Raw genomic sequence first — 18,373 nt, forward strand, 5'->3', positions numbered from 1 at the left:
AAAAGATAGTATGGTTAGAATTTCTTGTACAATATTTTGAATTATTTTCTTTCTCTTTTCTGTTCAGCCCAAGAAGAAGAGGGGAAAAGTGGAAATCACACCCATTAATTTGGGGACAGATTATGAATATGGAGTTTTAAACATTCACCTAACTGCATATGACATGGTCCTGGCAGAGAGTTATGCCCAATATGTTCACAACCTCTGCAACCATCTCTCCATTAAAGTCGAGGAAAGGTAGGAAAGATGCCTTTGCATGGGATATTCTTGGTATGGGTGGTATGCTCTGCTTTGTTATTGTTAAAAGAAGTTTTGAGATATAATTTACACATAGTAAAATTCACTCTTTTTAGGTATATAGTTTGCCATAATCAAAATATAGAACAGGTCCATTAAGTTCTTAAAACAAAAAGTTCCTTGTTGCCCCAAGTGTAGTCAGTTTCCTCTCTCTTGCCTCTTAAGTCCCTGGCAACCACTGATTGATTTTCTGTCCCAGTTGTTTTAAGTTCTCCAGAATGTCATATAAATGAAATTATTATAAGGTATGTAGCTGTTTGTTTCTGGCCTCTTTCACTTAGCATAATGTGTGTAAGATTCATCTGGGGTTTTGCAAGTATTCTGTGGCTGAATAGTATTCCATTAAATGCTGACCCTTAATTGGTTTATGTGTTCACCAGTTGGTAAACATTTGGATTGTTTCTAGTTCATTGGTAATTAAGAATAAAGCTGCCATAAGCTTTCTCATACTGGTTTTGTGGGGGCTCGTATCTTCCTTCCTCTTCAATAACTACCTATGTCTGGGATTGTTGGGTTGTATGGTGAATATATGTTTAACTTTATAGGAAACTGCCAAACTTTTTCCAGAGTGGCTGTACCATTTTATATTCCCACCTTCAGTATATGAGAGTTTAAGTAACTCCTTATCGTGGTCAGCACTTGATATTGTCAAATTTTTTAAAGCTATTCTAGAGGATATATGGTGGTATTTCATAGTGGTTTTATTTTCTTCTTCTTCCTCTTCTTCTTCTTTATTTTTTTTTTGGAGGGGGCTACACTGCTTGGATTGCAGAATCTTAGTTCGCTGACCAGGGATTGAACCTGGGGCCACGGCTGTGAAAGCGCAGAGTCCTAACCACTGGACAGCCAGGGAATTCCCCATACCACACTATCTTGATTACTGTAGCTTGATTACTGAAAGGGCAACTTTGTTCTTTTTTCAAAATTATTTTGGCTATTTTAGGTCCCTGGGTTTTTCATTAAAATTTTAGAATTAGCTTGTTGATTTCTACAGAAAGGTGCCTGATGGAATTTTGTTGGGGTGTGTTGAATCTGGGGATCAATTTGAGGAGAATTGACATCTATTTATAGAGTCCTCTTATCCGTTAACATGGTATATCTCCCCACTTATATAGATATTCTTTGCCTCCTCTGCTTTTTATGTACTCTTTGAGCTTGTTGGAAAACTGTAGGTGAGGAGAACTAAAATTTACTATCTACTCCAGGCAAGGCACTTTACATATCTTATCTCAGTGTTTGAGAAAGTGTGGGATGCCTTGTGGTTTGCCTAAAATAACATTAAATCACATGGTGAGAAATTTCTTCCCTTTTTAATTTTCATTAAACCTAATTATGTCAAGGAGAAATTCTTAGTGTGGTGCTGGTATGTCCTTAATACCACTGTAGCACTTCCTAATCTTTATAAGAAAGAGGGGACCTCAGGCTCAGAGTCCTTGGCAAGCACCACCATCTAGCTAGAATTTTATAACATTGTTTTGTTTTCACTGTATTTATTTTTAGCTTACCTTCTATTTATGTCAACTGATACTGGTTTTTCTATTTATTGTAGTGATATAAAGTCAGGCTTAATGAGGTGTAATTTACATTCAGTAAAGTTCACCCTTTTAGTGAACAGTTTCTGTGAGTTTTGACAAATGCATGCAGTAAAATAAATACCATCATAATCAGGATATAGAACATTTTCATCATCCCAAGAAGTCCCCTCCTACTTTTGTAGTCAGTCCCTTGTCCCACCCCCAGTCCCTGCAACTATTGATTTATTTTACATCCTTGTAGTTTTGCCTTTTCCAAAATGTCATATAAATGGAATCATACAGTATTTTTCATTTTGAGTCTGGCTTCTTTCACTTAGGATAATGTATTTGAGATTTATCCATGTTGTTGCCTGTATCAAGTAGTTTGTTCCTTTTTGTTGCTGAGTAGAATTTCATTGAGTGGATATACTAGTTTGTTTATTCATTTGAAGGACATTTGTGTTGTTTCCAGTTTGGGGCAGTTACGAATAAAGCTACTATAAACATGTACAGGTGTTTGTGAGAACAGAAGTTTTCATTTCTCTAGGAGTGTGATTGCTGGGTCAAATGGTAAGAGTGGTGTGTGTATATATATGTTTATTTATTTATTTATGTATTTATTTATTTATCTGCTGCATTGGGTCTTGGTTGCTGTGCTCAGGCTTCTAGTTGTGGAGAGTGGGGGCTACTCTTCCTTGTAGTGAGCGGCTTCTCATTGCGGTGGCTTCTCTTGTTGCGGAGCATGGGCTCTAGGCATGTGGGCTTCAGTAGTTGTGGCACATGGGCTCAGTAGTTGTGGCTCACAGGCTCTAGAGCACAGGCTCAGTAGTTGTAGCACACAGGCTTAGTTGCTTTGCAGCATGTGGGATCTTCCTGGACCAGGGATGGAACCGGTGTCCCCTGCATTGGCAGGCAGATTCTTAGCCATTGTGCCACCAGGGAAGTCTGCCAAACTGTTTTCCAAAATAGCTGTACCACTTTCCACTCTCACCACAACATGAGTTCTAGTTGTTCCACATCTCAAGTTTCTTTTTTAAATTAATTTTTTAAAATTTATTTATTTATTTATTTATTTTTGGCTACATTGGGTCTTTGATGCTGCATGTGGGCTTTCTCTAGTTGTGGCAAGTGGGGGCTATTCTTTGTTGCGGTGCACAGGCTTCTCATTGCAGTGGCTTCTCTTGTTGTGGAGCTCGGTCTCTAGGTGTGCAGGCTTCAAGGCTTCAGTAGCTGTGGCTCGCAGACTGTAGAGGGCAGGCCTTTTGGCACACTGGCTTAGTTGCTCCGTGACATGTGGGATTTTCCCAGACTGGGGCTTGAACCCATGTCCCCTGCATTAGCAGGATTCTTTTTTTTTTTAAGAACTTTTATTGAGATACAATTGACATACAATAAACTGCGTATATTTAAAGCATACAGTTTGATTTTTTTTTCTTATTAGTAATGTATGTACGGCAGTCCCAATCTTCCAATTCATCCCACCCTGGCAGGAGGATTCTTAACGACTGCACCACCAGAGAAGTCCTAAAATTAATTTTTTAAGTGTGGTGATTTAAAGAAAAATATTTAATAAGTAATAGTTTGGGTGGTTTGTCATTGTAGCAAGGTAATACACAGCATCATATGTGGATATGGCAAAAATTATACTTTCTTGCTCACTAGATATTAGTAAATTCCCATTTTATAGATGAGTAAACCAAGGCTCAGAAAGGCCCAAAATGACAAAACCAGTAAGCTGCCTGGGTTTAACCCAGTTCTCCCTGGCTCCAGTATTTTTAATTACATAGGATTTTATTTTAAGTCCTTAAGCCAAGTTTGAACTTTTAAACCTTTATTACTTAGAGTGTAACTGTGCTGAATGTGCTCATTAGAAGACTGGATAATCAGCTGTGACTTTCACTCTCATAGCTGATAGTACTTCAGTTTTTTTAGGCCTAACGATGTGCTTTATCTTTTTCTGATGCCCCAGAGAGTTGGTTGCTCTTTCAGAACTTGACACATACCTCTGTCATGTCACTTAGTGCTCTGGGCTATAATGATCTATTCAGGTGTCAGCTCCCTTCCCCCTGACTACATGGGGACTGTGTTCTTTATTTCTTCAGTACCTAGCATAAAGCCTGCCACCTGCAGGACATAAGCCAGTTTTTTTTTTTTTTGGCTGAGTTGGGTCTTCATTGCTGCGTGTGGGCTTTCTCTAGTGTTGGCGAGCAGGGGCTGCTCTTCATTGCAGTGCGTGGGCTTCTCATTGTCATGGCTTCTCTGGTTGCAGAGCATGGGCTCTAGGTGCTCGGGCTTCAATAGTTGCAGTGCGTGGGCTCAGTAGTTGTAGTATGAGCTCTAGGGCACACAGGCTTCAGTAGTTGTGGTTCGCAGGCTCTAGAGCTCAGGCTCAGTAGTTGTGGCACATGGGCTTAGTTGCTCTGTGGCATGTGGAATCTTCCCGGCCCAGGGATCGAACCCATGTCCGTTGCATTGGCAGGTGGATTCTTAACCATTGCGCCACCAGTGAAGTCCAAGCCATTGTTGAAAGAATGACAGGTTCTTGAATATGACTACACAATCCAGTTGTGCAGTATACATTTCTTAAAGTTTAATGAAAGTGCTTTTTAGTACTTAAAAAACTACTGGTTGAGCCTCTTCTTGCTCTGTGGGTAGTCATTGGACTAGACATTCTGCCTGGAGGATATAAAGAATGCCCCTGATTTCAAGGAGAGTGTGTGTGCATGTGTGTATGCACAGATACACACACAGAAAAAAATAATATAATGTGGAAGGTGATAAGGGAAAGGGAAAGTTTAATGTCAGTTCAAGGAGGCAGAGTAGCTTAATAATTTAGAGCAATACTCCTCAAAGTACCACTCTGCGAAGATATTAGGAGCTTATGCCAAAATGTACATTAACACTTTGCTTTCTTCATCAAGAAAATCTTGCTATTGAAAACAAAATGTTGATTGAATTAAAGTGTGTTTAGTGACTGTTTCATGCTTCTTATCTTGTCTTGAACTGATAATAAGCAGTTTGCTTACCAGCAGCTTGTCTTTGGATCATACTTTGAGTAACAGGTGGTTAAGAGTAAAAGTTCTGGAATCCAACTGCCTACATTTAAATCCTAGTTCTACCAGTTATTAGCAATATGACCTTGAGGAATTCTGAACCTCGATTTCTTCGTCTTCATAATAGGGATGATAATTTCCTGTCTCTTTGAGTTCTGAAAATTATGTAAGAAAATATGTAGTAGCACTTAACAGAGAGACCAGAACGTTGTAAACACTCTGTAAATAATATTACTGTTATTAATAGTTAATGAGATTTTTTTCAGCTGGCAAGGATTAGGGGTAGCATCTCAGATGCTGTGGTGGCAAAGAGGCATTGAACGCCATTTACAGAATGTTATCATTACCTACAGTGGATCGGCTCCTTGGAGTAGTGTTTTAAATTTTCAGAAGGACTTTTTAAAATATTTTGTTTTTAAAACCCTACTGTGAAAAGTTCTGGCTGCATTTGAGTAAAGGCAGGAAAACAGTAACATTTGTTGAGCACCTACTATCAGCCAGCCACTCTGCTAAATATTTTTTTTGTATATTATTTTACTTAATTCATATAAGCACCTTGCCATAGTGGATCAAAGCATTAATTCTAGAGCAAGACTGCTTAGGTTTTGCTCTTGCTCTGCTGCATTCTTACTGTGTGACATTGGGCAGTTTCCTTAACCTCTTTGTTGTATCGGTTTCCTCATCTGTAAAATGAGGTTAATAAAAGTACCTATCTAATAAGGCTATAGTGAAAATTAAGGGAGTGAATATATTTTAAATGCTTACAACTAAGTCCAGAAACTATTGGCTGCTAATAATAATAATAATTATTATTATTATTATAGAAGCTTGCCTATAGTCATAAGTGGCAAGGTCTGGATCTGAACCCACTTCTTTCCTCCAAATTCTTAATTCCCTCTAACTGGTTCTCCACAGTGCTTTATTTTATTTATTTATTTATTTATTTATTTATTTATTTATTTATTTAGACTGCGTTGGGTCTTTGTTGCTCTGTGCGGGGTTTTCTCTAGTTGCAGTGAGCAGGGGCTACTCTGTTGTGGTGTGCAGGCTTCTCATTGCGGCGGCTTCTCTTGTTGCTGAGCCACGGCATCTAGGCATGTGGGCTTCAGTAGTTGCAGCATGTGGGCTCAGTAGTTGTGGCTCACGGGCTTAGTTGCTCTGTGGCATGTGGGATCTTCCCAGCCCAGGGATGAAGCCTGTGTCCCCTGCATTGGCAGGCAGATTCTTAACTACTGCACCATCAGGGAAGTCCCCACACTGTTTTTAATGTGATCTTTCTAGAATGGAAATATGATTATGTTATTCCCATGCTTAAATTCCTTTCATGGCCTCCCATTCCTTTAGGATCAAAATAAAAGTTCCTCACATGCCTTGCTAGGTGCTCCATGGCCTAGTCTTACTTCTCTCACTTTAACTCAGACTTCTCTCTCTCTCTCCTTCTATCTCCAGTTACACTGACTTTGTTTTTTGTCTTTTCCCACCTCAGGACCTTTGCATATGCTCTCTAAAGCCTAGAATACTGTTTCCCCTTCAGCTAATTAACCCCTGTTTTTACCCTAGGCTTTATTTTGAATGTCACTTCTTCAGAGAACCTTACTAAGTTAGGTCTTTTTGTTATATATTTAGGAGAATTAGAGGGCATATAACTTCCCTTTCATAATGCTCATTCCCTACCCTCATAATTACTTGACTGTTATTAGACTCTAAGATCTGTAAGGCTTGTTCTACTCTAAGATCTGTAAGGCAGGGACTGTTTCTGTCTTCAACAGCAGTCACACTAAGACGTTGCCCAGTACCTGATACATAGTAGGCACTGAATGAATATTTAATGACTTGGATTGAGTTCCAATAGGCATGAACATGAATTTCTAGGATAACAGAATGAATGATGTGCTGCTTTTTGCTTCTTTCCTGGTTTTTTGCTCCAAATAGTACAGAGCATAAAGAGGTGTTCATTTTTAGCAATTCACTTCTCTGCATTGATTGAGGTTTTCAGACCATCATATCAGGCATTCTCACTGCCCAGCTTTTCAGAGATAAAATGATTTTCTTTTCTTCTGATTTTCATTTTATCTTGATCCATTTTTCTTTAGGAGTTGGGAGTAGGGCTCTGACCTTGAGATGGAATTGAGCAGGGGAGCTGTGTGCTAGCTTTTGTTCTATAAATGGTCTGCATTGCCGCAGCTGCAGATCACCCAGAAGAGGAGAGGAAGAGGCCTCTCCTGTGGGTCCTTTAATTTGCCTGCATCCTTTGCTGAGCAGCTGTAGAGAGATGGAAATCTTACTCATCTAGGAGCAGCTTCCAAGACTGAAGCTGACCCAGCTCCTATTCTCTACGGAGAGTAAAAGCATCATTCAGCATCATTCTCTGTAAGGCTGCCCTCTACTATATATGGAGGTATAACATATATAGTAGAGTCCACAGATTCTAAGTTCTCTAGCATCCCAGCAGGGTCCCTTGTGTCGTATCCCAGCAGTACTCCTAAAAGGTAGCACTTTGTCATGTTAGGTTGACTTCTGAAATTCAGCTATTTCATTTATTCCCTTTTTTATAAAAAAAAAGTTTATTTAATTAATTAATTTATTTATTTTGTCTGCACCTGGTCTTAGTTGTGGCACGAAGGATCTTTGTTGAGGCGTGCACGATCTTCAGTTGCGGCATGCAGGATCTTTTTTTAGTTGCAGCATGCAGACTTTTTTTTTTTAAGATTTATTTTATTTTATTACTTATTTATTTTATTTTTGGCTGCATTGGTTATTCATTGCTGTGCATGGGCTTTCTCTAATTGTGGCAAGTGGGGGCACTCCTCATTGTGGTGTGCTGGCTTGTTACCTCTCTTGTTGTGGAGCATGGGCTCCAGGCATGCGGACTTCAGTAGTTGTGGCACGTTGGCTTAGTAGGTGTGGCCTGTGGTCTCCAGAGTGCAGGCTCAGCAGTTGTGGCGCACAGGCCCAGTTGCTCTGCGGTATGTGGGATCTTCCCCACCCAGGGATTGAACCCGTGTCCCCTGCACTGGCAGGCAGATTCTTAACCACTGCGCTACCAGGGAAGCCCCCAGACTTCTTAGTTGCAGCATGTATGCAGGATCTAGTTTCCTGACCAGGGATCGAACCCGGGCCCCCTGCATTGGGAGCGTGGAGTCTTAACCAGTGGACGACAAAGGAAATCCCTTTCCTTCCATTTTCACTATGTGATCATCCAAGTAATGTTTATTACAGGAAATTTGGGAAGTACAGAAAAGAGCAGATACTAAAGAAAAATAACCTATACTCATACTACTCAAAAGCCGATTCTACTTTGAAATGACTGGAGTTCCCAGTATTTTTTTTTTTAATCAAATTCTCTCTGGTTTTTCTGTTGGTTTTCTTCAAGGGCCTTATGCCTCCTTGCCTTTGTAGAATGCTCTTTTTTGGAATGTCCTCCAAGCAAACATCTATGGTCATTCTTACATCTTGATAAAATACTACCTCACCTTTGAAGTCTTCCCCAAACTCTCCCACTTCTCTCCCTCTTGTCCCTGTAATATTTTGGTACATACCTATATTGTCTTTGTCTTCCTGTAGTGCAGATGTTTGTGTACATACCTGTCTCTCCAAAACACTCTTATTGAGTCCCTGAAACTGTAGCCTGCATAGTGCCCACCAGCCTGCCTGGGACAGAACAGGATCTCAGTAAATGTTTGTTGAATGAGTGAATGAAAGAATAAACAAATCAGTGGAATCTCACTGAAGTAAATGTTGAAGAATAAAATGCATTCTCAGTGGCAGGAATGAACAGTTCCCACTTTATTCAGTCTTAATCTGTGGAATGTCACAAAGGAAAAAGAGCATTTTAGAGTGTTGTTTACTGAAAACTTTTACATAATTGCTTTATTTGATTTGATTTTCCATAACAAATGTGTAGCAATTTTTTTTTTTTCCATACCATGCAGGGATCAAACCTTTGTTCCCTGTGGTGGAAGCATGGAGTCTTAACCACTGGACTGGCAGGGAAGCCCACAGTTTTTTTATATAAGGAAGTTATTACCAAATGTAAATTTGAAGAGATCAGAGATTGTGCTATAAAATGGAAGGGGATGTTATTTAGGAAGGTACCTGGAAATATGCAATACCTAGCATTTATTCATTGTTTATAAGGGCAAGGGAATTGGCACTTGGCATGCCTGGCAGATTACTTATGTAATCTTATTTAACTGCTACAACCCTATGAGCTAGGTATTATTATCTTCATTTAATAGCTGAATAAACTAAGACTCAGAGAGCTGAATTAGTTTGTCCAAGGTCAAATAGGTAATAAGTGGCAGAGCCAACATTTAAATCCAGTACTGACTCTCATATTTCTAATCCATTTTCCATTACTCTAAACTTCTTTTTGTGGCTGCCCATCTGTAGAGGGCCATGCTCCTTACTCTTAATTGATGAAGCTTTATGTGGCATGAAAACTCAGCAATCTTGCTGCTGTTATTATTATTCCGTTTATCTTCAGTTTGAGGAATTTTTTGATAAGATGAACACAATATTAATAGCCTATTTCTATGTAGCCATCCGTCCTATTTCATCACCGTACCTGATTCTCACAATAGTCTATTGATATAAGCCTAGATTGTAATCCCTTTTATACATAGAGAAACTGAGGCCCAGAGGGTGAAGGGATTTGCCTAAGTAAATATTGCTAATAAGTTATGGGGCCAAGACTTGACCCAAAGTCCAGCACTCTTTTCGTTGTGGCATATAGATCTGCTGAAGCTGATTGTAGTAAGCATAAACTCTACAACAATGGTTCTCAACCTGGGGACATTTAACATCTGGAGATAATTTTGATTGTTGTCACTTCAGGGGTACTACTGGCACTTTCTGAGTATAGGGGTTAGGGATGCATGGGCTAGCCCCCACAGTAAGAATTATCTGTTCTAAAGGGTCGGTAGTGCTGACGTTGAGAACTCCTGCTCTAGAACTGGAGCCGGGGACTTCCCTGGTGGTCCAGTGGTTAAGACTGTGCTTCCATTGCAGGGGGCATGGGTTCAGTCCCTGGTTGGGGAACCCACATGCTGCATGGTGCAGCCAAAAAATTAAAAAATAAAATGAAATAAAAATAGAACTGGAGCAGGATTGGGTTTCATGCCTCATTTCTTCAGAAGAGGTGAAATACCCAAGGATAGCCTCCAAGTGTACCTAGCGATGAGCTTGATTCTTTTAGAACTGGCTGTTCTTTAGTAGCAGCAAATACTTATTAATCACCAGGTTTTCTTCAGTGTCATGTTAGCCATGATTGGGGATGCGGAAAAGTACTAAACATGGTCTGTCCCCTCACGGAGTTTAGACTCCTGGAGGAGGCATAAGAGGATCTGGTTACTTTGCAGATAAACAGCCCTAGATTGCAGGAGCTATTGCATGCAGTAGTGGCTGTACTCAGGGACTACCCTGTCTGAAGTGGTGCTGCTGGCTTAAGGGAACACTCCCAATAGCTGACTCTTCCTTCCCACAGTTATGCGATGCCTACCAAAACCATGGAGGTGTTGCAGCTGCAGGACCAAGGCAGCAAAATGTTCCTGGACTCAGTTCTTACCACCCATGAGCGAGTGGTTCAGGTAGGTACTCTGAGAGAAACTTGAAATGTATTTGTCTCTTCTGGTTCTTTTCTCCGTCCTGATCTCATGGTTGAGCTTCAAACCCGATATCCGGTTGTCTACTGGGTTTCTCCTGTAAGATGTTTCACAGGTGCCCTCACTCAATGTATACAAAACTAATTGTAGAGGGACTGATTTTTTTCCTGTAATCCTCCTCATCTTTGAGCTTAATACTTGACCCTTCTTTGCCTTTGGGTATCCATTCATTCTTCAAATGCTATAGTTTCTTACCCCTAAAAACCTTTCAGATCCATCCACTTTGCTTTATGCGCATATCAATGTGATTATGTCATTTTCCCATCTAGAACCCCTCAGTAGCTTTCCTTTAGCTCTGTACCCATTAGCAGTCACTCCTCTTTCCACATCCCCCCAGCTCCTGGCAACAACTAATCTACTTTCCACTTCTATGGTTTTACCTCTTCTAGACATTTCTTCAAATGGAGTTATATAAAATATGACCTTTTACATCTAGCTTCCTTTACTTAGCATAATGTTTTCAGAGTTCTTCCATGTTGTAGCATGTATCAGTACTTCGTTCCTTTTTACTGCCAAGTAATATTCCAATATATGGACATCACCCTTTTTGATACACTTAAGAAACATATCACGAAGGTAACCAGAGGGATGTTAAGGTAGTAACACCCTAAATCTATGTTAAATTTTTAAATAATTAAGGTACTTACAATCTTGGTTCTTTAAATATTATCAGAAATAAATTATTTGAGCTACATTTTATGATAACTCTAACTTGCCACTAAAGCCCATAGGATAAAGTTTGAACTCTTTTTATTAGCACCTAAGTGCCTTTATGATTCTCCTGCTTTTCCTCTTCACACTCCCATTCATTCCAGCCACACATGGAAGTAGTTTTAATTCCCTAGTACTGTACTATTCCATACATTTTACTGGATATTGTTTCCTCTGCTTTAAGAAAAACTCCACACTACTGTTGAATTCTCCCAACTTACTTCTGTTTTTCAAGACTCCAACCAGATGTTACCTCTTTTGGAAGCTTTTTTTGACTGTCCTGATTAAGTTAGGTAGGTGTTTCTCTTGTGGGTTCCCACAGCCCCCTGCATGTCTTTCTGCCAAACATCTGATTTAACTCTGGATTCTCAGCACAGGGTCTGACAATAGTCAGGTCCTGGTCTATGTGGGTAAACCTGAGTTGATTCAGAAAGTCATCCTGGACTTAACCTCTTGATCCAGTTATGACATTCATTGCCTACAAGAGCAGATATTGGCCATGACCATCTTAGTAACCAAACAACTTGGCAGATCAGCAGGAGAAATCCTGTAAAGCCTGGGCACCAAAACCAGCTCTGGATGTTAACCCTTCACCCAAAGGCCCTCTAGCTCTGCTGGAGCTGACATTTGAGCCCTTGCCATGTCTGCCCAATCACCTAGCTTTCAGTGCGTCTCTTAGAGCATCTTCTTTCCTTTCGCAGATCAGCGGTTTGAGTACTACGTTTGCACAAATTTTCTTGGAAATAATCCAAAGCAATCTTCCTGAAGGAGTCAACTTGTCAGTGAGGGAGGTAGGTGCTAATTTGAGAAGAGGCCTGCTGGTGGGCTGAAAATGTGGATAAGAAAGTCTGGACTAGCTGGCTTTAGAAACAACAAAGACATGTGAATAATTTAGCCTACATAATAATCAGGAAAGGTGTGCAGACTGCTCTACCGTGATCATTATTCAGGCTTTTCCAGTGCATCAGGGATAATGCTTTATAGACCATGGAAGCTGAACTCCATCACAGCATCCTGATGTTAGGGGTGAGTCCATTGCACTCCCAAATTCCCTCCCTTGAGGCAGTTGTATAGCAGAAAGAAAATGATTTAAGATCACATACTGTGTAATCAATCAGAACACAAATAGGGAAGTGTACTTAAGGAGAGAGAAAGTGCAATTCAATTTTGAATCTTTGATACCTAATATAAGTCTGGTACATAGCAGCTACTCAGTAAAAGTTAGTTGAATCTATATCATTTTCTACAGAGTGGTTGATGGATCCTTTTCTGATGCTGGGCATATTTGAGTGACTGTGTAGTAATTTGCTTTTATTTTCTTTTTCTGCTCCTCAGCACACTGAAGAAGATTTCAAGGGAAGGTTCAAAGCTCGGCCAGAACTGGAAGAACTGGTAGCCAAGTTGAACTAGCTCATTGCAGACCCTTTCATGCCAGCACTGGTGATATTGAGTGGCAAGGGGAAGAGCTTCCTGGGTGGCCAAAGTTAAGCAAGAGACCCTGAGCCTTGACATCATCAGTACCCATCTCCACAGCCAGGAGTGCCTCCTCTCCTCTGTGGAGGAGTGCTTGCCAATTGTCACCACTTTCCTTTGAACCAGCCCTAGGTATCCTTCACCTAATAAAAATCTGCTGGTGATGGATGTGTGTGTATGTGAGAAGTCAGTCCATCCTGTGGAGTATCTGTAACTAAGGGATTCCATTTCTCTTTGCCTGGTGCTTTAGCACACAAGCAATGTTCCCTTTCAGTATTTCTCCAATTAGAGTGAACTCATCCTTTAAATCAACCTGGCATGGAGTCCCTTTAGTGAAGCAGACAATCATAACATAAGTAAACTCTCTGTGGATAGGAGGCATAGGGAGGGAGATTTTGTATATGAAAAAACCCTCCAGATAGGATCAGGGTCTGTCCATAAGTGAAAAAAAATTACCTTGTGGGGTAGTAAGTGACCTGTCATAAGTATGCAGATAGATGTTACATAACTGCAAATTAGGGTTGCCTAGAATGAGTTTAAGCGAAGAATTAAAGGCTGATCTTGGGCACGTGTCAGAAAACTACTACTTCTGAGCCAAATTCCATCAACTGCCTTTATTTGCTTTTTTAAAAATAATTTATTGAGGTGAAATTCACATGTCACAAAACTAACCATTTTAAAGTCAATAATTCAGTGGTATTTAATAGATTTGCAGCATTGTGCAACCTCTATACAGTTCTAAAACCCCATTGCCTGTTTTTGTAAATAAAGGTTTATTGAAACAGAGCCCCGCTCATTTATTTACATATTGTCTGTGGCTGCTTTTATGCTACAGTGGCAGAGTTGAGTAGTTGTGACAGAGACTGTTAAGTTAAAACATTTTTTCTGTGGCCCTTTATAAAAATAGTTTGTCAAACCCTGATGTAAGTCATTGGTTCTCAAACTTAAACATGCATCAAGATCACCTGCAGGGCTTTTGAAAACACAAATTGCTTGACTCCAACCCCAGATTTTCTGATTTAGTAAATCTTGAGCAAGGGTGATGCTGCCACTGCTGGTCCAGAGTTACCTCTTTGAGAACCTTTGGTTTAAATTGACCTCTAATGTTTTTCCTATTCTGAGCATTAGCATTCATACTTTTGTACAGAATAGCTATAATTTATTGTGCTAGACCCTATGCTAGGTACTACATTAGCTCTAATCCTCACACCAGTTTTTTGGGGTTATATATATGAGTGTGCATGTGGATGGTAACTGTGTGTGTGAAAATGTGTGTGTGAGTGCATATGAGTATCTGAGTGTATCTCACATTTATTGAGCCCTAATTATGCTATATACTTTATACAGATTATCCTTGAGGTTGACGGTATTATCCCAGTTTTACAGGTAGAGAAACTGAGGTTTGGAGAGATGAAGTGACATCCTAGGGTCGCACAGCTAATAAGTGGCAGACCTCTCTCTCCTGTCCACCTCTGCTTCTCTGGGATACTCCTACATAGAGGTCCGTGGGATCTTAGAGTATTCTTAGCATTGTGTGTACTTTCCTAAAATTCATCAGCCTCAGTCCTGAAGTTATTTTGGTTTCTTTGACTTGGTTTCCAAAGGCAACAAGAGGAAACTCAGATTTCCTCTCAAGGTATAACACTAAGGGAGGGCTGTCAAGATAGCAGGTGCCCTCAATTAAAATGCTTTTCTGAATTCAAATTGAAGGCTCAGCAGGCCAGGACTTACAAGTGAACCCCGCTGGGAGTGTGGGCAGAATTTGCCGGGTGAGGGCTGATATTTTGGTTGCAGAATTTCTCACTGCTGTCTCCTTTAGGAAAGATGAAAGAGCAGCAGCTAATAGATGAATGTAAAGTTGGAGGATGTGTAGCGACTTGAACATAAAAAGGTGAATAAATACATGTATACACACAGACACACGCTCGCCTCCATATCATGTGGGCAACAGGCAATGTCATGTGGACCCCATTTAGGAACCTGGAATACAGCAGTATTTTCTAGTTGCCCACCTTTCCTTGTTATTAATTTGTGAAAGCAAGATGCAAGGTTTCATAAACTGACAAGATATTAGAACTAAAGGACCCTGGGACCCAGCCAGCCTAAAGCAAGTGCAGGTTAGGGGCCCAGAAAGGGCAATGCTTTACTCAAGGTGACAGGGCACCTCGTTGGCAGAGCTGGAAGCAGGATTCAGATCTCTTGATTCCCAGTCCTTCCCTTTCCATTACATCACTGAGGGATGAGTCAGGTTTCTCTCTTAAACAGGAGGCTGCTGGGTTCTGTCACCTTGGAGCTCTTGTGTCACTGACCTAGTTGATGATTTATCCTCTCACCAGAGCCAAAGGGCTTTTGTTGCTCATAATTAGTCTGCCCTGAAACAAATGAAAATTGCTCATAATGCCTTATCCTGGTAAGAGGGACAGATATTCTGATTGCTAGAACCTCAGAGTTACAAAACAATTATGAGCTTCATTTGACTTTCCAGAGGGAAATGAACTTCCTTAGGATCACATGGCAGTGAAATCAAATGGAATGCAAGTATCTGGGCTCTAGGTTGAAAATACTGTCCCCTCCCTTCCTGAGACAACCTGCAATATTATAAAGAAAAGAGGCAGACAAACCTGAGCTATTCCTAATTTCTACATTTATTAGTTTTGAGGCCTCCAGTGAGTTATTTTAACCTCAATAAACCTCAGTTTTCTGATCTGTAAAATGGGGATAATCCCTTTTAGGAGCTTGAGATGGAGATGATGTATAAAATGGGCAAGCATGTGCTCGGTAAATGTTTGATTACCTTCCCATCTAAACTTCACTGTACTTTTTAAAAAGATTATTTTTAATTGAGATATAATTTACATATAATGAAACATGTTAAGTGTTTATTTGATCAGTTTTGAAAATGCAGTCATCTATGAAACCTACACTTATATCAAGTTAAAGAACATTTCCATCTCCCCAGAAAGTTCCCCCACATTCTTTCCTAGTCATTCTTCCCAGAAACAACCACTAATCTCATTCCTATTGCCATAGGTTAGTTTTGCCTATCTAGAACAATATATAAATATCATAGAGTATATACCCTTTTGTGCCTGACTTCATTCACTTACCCTGATGTTTTACCCACATTGTTGCATGTAACCGTAGTTGATTCCTTCAGCATGTTTTTAGTTTTGAACCCAGTTAGGGTTAAATTATGCCTAGTACTTCTGCAAAAACATGAGGGCTAGGCTGGAGAGAAGAAAGGGAAGGTCAATTGATTAGGAATCAGAGTAGCTGGGTTCTAGTTTTGGCTCTATCAATACATAACTTTTGAGATAATCTGTTTTGATCTTCATTTTACAGATGACTTAACTGGCCCAGGAGGGAAAGAGACTTGTCCAAGGTCACTCACAGGGATAGCTCCAGGTCACTCGATTCCTGGTTCAGTACACATTACTGAGATTTTTAGAAATGGATTTTTATGTGGGTCAGTAACTTTCAAGAAGTACCAAATGCCCAGGTTGAATGGGCAGTTTTCCTAGTGAAGGCCAGTGGATTCCTCAGCTTCATGTGTTAGTCCCTTTTCTCTAGCTGAGGATGTCTTGTTTCTCCACCATTGAGCCTAAAAATTGCCAGCTGTTGATTCTGAAAGGGTATTTTTTAGTTGCAGAGATAGAAATGGAATCTGGATATTTTGGCCATTCAGACACCGTAGCAATGCTGAGACTCCAGTCTCCACTGACTAGGATGTAAAGTATATTTAGGGAAGGAAAGCTCTCTGTCCATGATTGGGCATGTCTGGAACTAGACCTGCTCTGACAAGGCACTACAGACAGTAGCAGCCAATGTGTTTTGTGCTTGTTTAATCTGCACTTTAATCTCTTTGTGCCATTTTTGTCTTCAAATGTCTGATCTCTCTGGAGAATTTGAAATGATTCATTTAGTTCTTATACTTCCCCTGGAATAACTTTCATTTTTAGACGTTTCGGGTTTAGAGAATCAGTTCCACGTTTAGACCGAATAGCCAGGCTCTGAAAGATGTCCAGGCTCTGAGGAATGAAAACTCTTCAGAAGACAACTGCTAGAGAAGGAAAGAATCCCTCCCGCTTCCTCTACCTGCTTTAAGTCCCTACCGGAGCAGAGCAGGGAGCCCTAGCATTCCAAACAGTGGGAAAGTATATAAAGTTTCAACCTGGACTCTCCAGTTCTCCTTGGATTTCTAAAGTCAGCAACCCAGGACTTGGTCTGGCAACTTTACCTGAGGGAGGAAGAGTGGGAGGAGTATCTTATTACTCATCTAGTAAAACACTTTACAGTGCGCCTTTGTACTGAGCACTGGCCACATCCCCAGCCAAGGACCTTGCAGGGAAGAGCCAAATCATGAGTCTGCCCTAGGCCTAGCCAATGGTGACACCCAGCCAACACACCTCTCCACTCATCCTTGGCACCAAGCCTCTCTGCAGAGGTAGATGTAGAGTGTATAGGGACAGGCACGGACCACCCTAAACTCCAGCTCCATGGCTGTGGGCTACAGAGCTGAGAGACTAAAAAAACACTTACTGTGTGTTAAGCACCGTACTAGGCACCAGATGCTTTTGAGAGAGCACAGAGCAGAGAATAGCATAGGCTTTAGAACAAGATACACTTGGAGTCTGATTCCTAATCTGTCCTCTGTAAAGGGGAGTTAGTAGTGTTTATGAGGATTAAACGAGATCATGTAACTCAGAACAGTGACTAGTACACAATAATAATGATGATAACATATATAGCTAACATTTAGTGAATGCTTACTATGTGCCAGATGCTATTTCTAAGCTCTTTGCCAGTATTAACTCATTCTTTCAACAACCCTGTGAGGAAGATCTGTATTTATTAGCTTTGATGCCTTTGAGGAAGGTATCATAACTGCATTTTTACAGAAAGAAAAAAAACCAGATCCTGAGATGTTAAGTAGTTTGCCCAAAACCACACAGCTAGTAAGTAGCATAGTGGGATTTGAAAGCAGCATATCATAGGGGGTTGAGAGCACAGACTCTGGAACCAGATAGCCTGGGTTAAATGCTCCATACATATTGGTTATAATAGCCCAATAAATGCTAACAACTTTTATTACCAGGTATTTATATATTATCTCTCATTTAATTCTTTTAGTGTGCCTATTAAATAGGAATTATTCCCATTTGTTGATACTTAAGGAAACAGGCTTGGGTGGCAAGAGTCCTCTTTGCCCAAACACATTGTGACCATCCCAGTGTTAGGCTGACTGGAGACCTTCCAGACTGGCTCCCTCCACTTAGCTGGTTTGAAAGCCCTTTCTCCTGCTGAGAAGGTCCTTCCATCCTTTCCCTCTGCTGGAATACCCTGCCCCCCATGACCTACTATTTCTATTTTAATTATACAAATTAATACATAGGTACCTTTCTGTTTTAACATTTGAATATATAAGCAAATACAGTCCTTACTGATGGAACTTCAGTGACCATTTACTCACTATTATAATCAATGCTGCAATGAACGTAATAGATGTTTAAGAGGATTCCTAAAAGAGGAATTCCTGTTTAAATATTTAAAATATTTGTAGATCTCACCAAATTGCCCTGAAAAGCTTTACTAATTTACGATCCCTTCAATAGTATGAATGCGTCTGTTTCTCTTCATTCCCACCAACACTGGTCGTTATAAA

The 18,373-nt window shown here is 40.3% G+C and overlaps 1 protein-coding gene across 1 annotated transcript in view; it reads left to right on the forward strand.

The window, feature by feature from the left end:
* Positions 1-12,874, forward strand: part of MRPL48 (mitochondrial ribosomal protein L48) — a 53,617-nt gene extending 40,743 nt beyond the window's left edge. The window contains exons 6-9 of the mRNA XM_057749407.1: positions 68-237; positions 10,350-10,452; positions 11,940-12,029; positions 12,574-12,874. Coding sequence (XP_057605390.1) covers positions 68-237; positions 10,350-10,452; positions 11,940-12,029; positions 12,574-12,648 — 438 coding nt within the window. The 3' untranslated portion in view covers positions 12,649-12,874. The remainder of the gene's footprint in view (positions 1-67; positions 238-10,349; positions 10,453-11,939; positions 12,030-12,573) is intronic.
* The last annotated feature ends 5,499 nt before the right edge of the window (positions 12,875-18,373 follow it).

Source organism: Hippopotamus amphibius, chromosome 9, assembly GCF_030028045.1.
Source record: "Hippopotamus amphibius kiboko isolate mHipAmp2 chromosome 9, mHipAmp2.hap2, whole genome shotgun sequence".
Lineage (NCBI taxonomy): Eukaryota > Metazoa > Chordata > Mammalia > Artiodactyla > Hippopotamidae > Hippopotamus > Hippopotamus amphibius.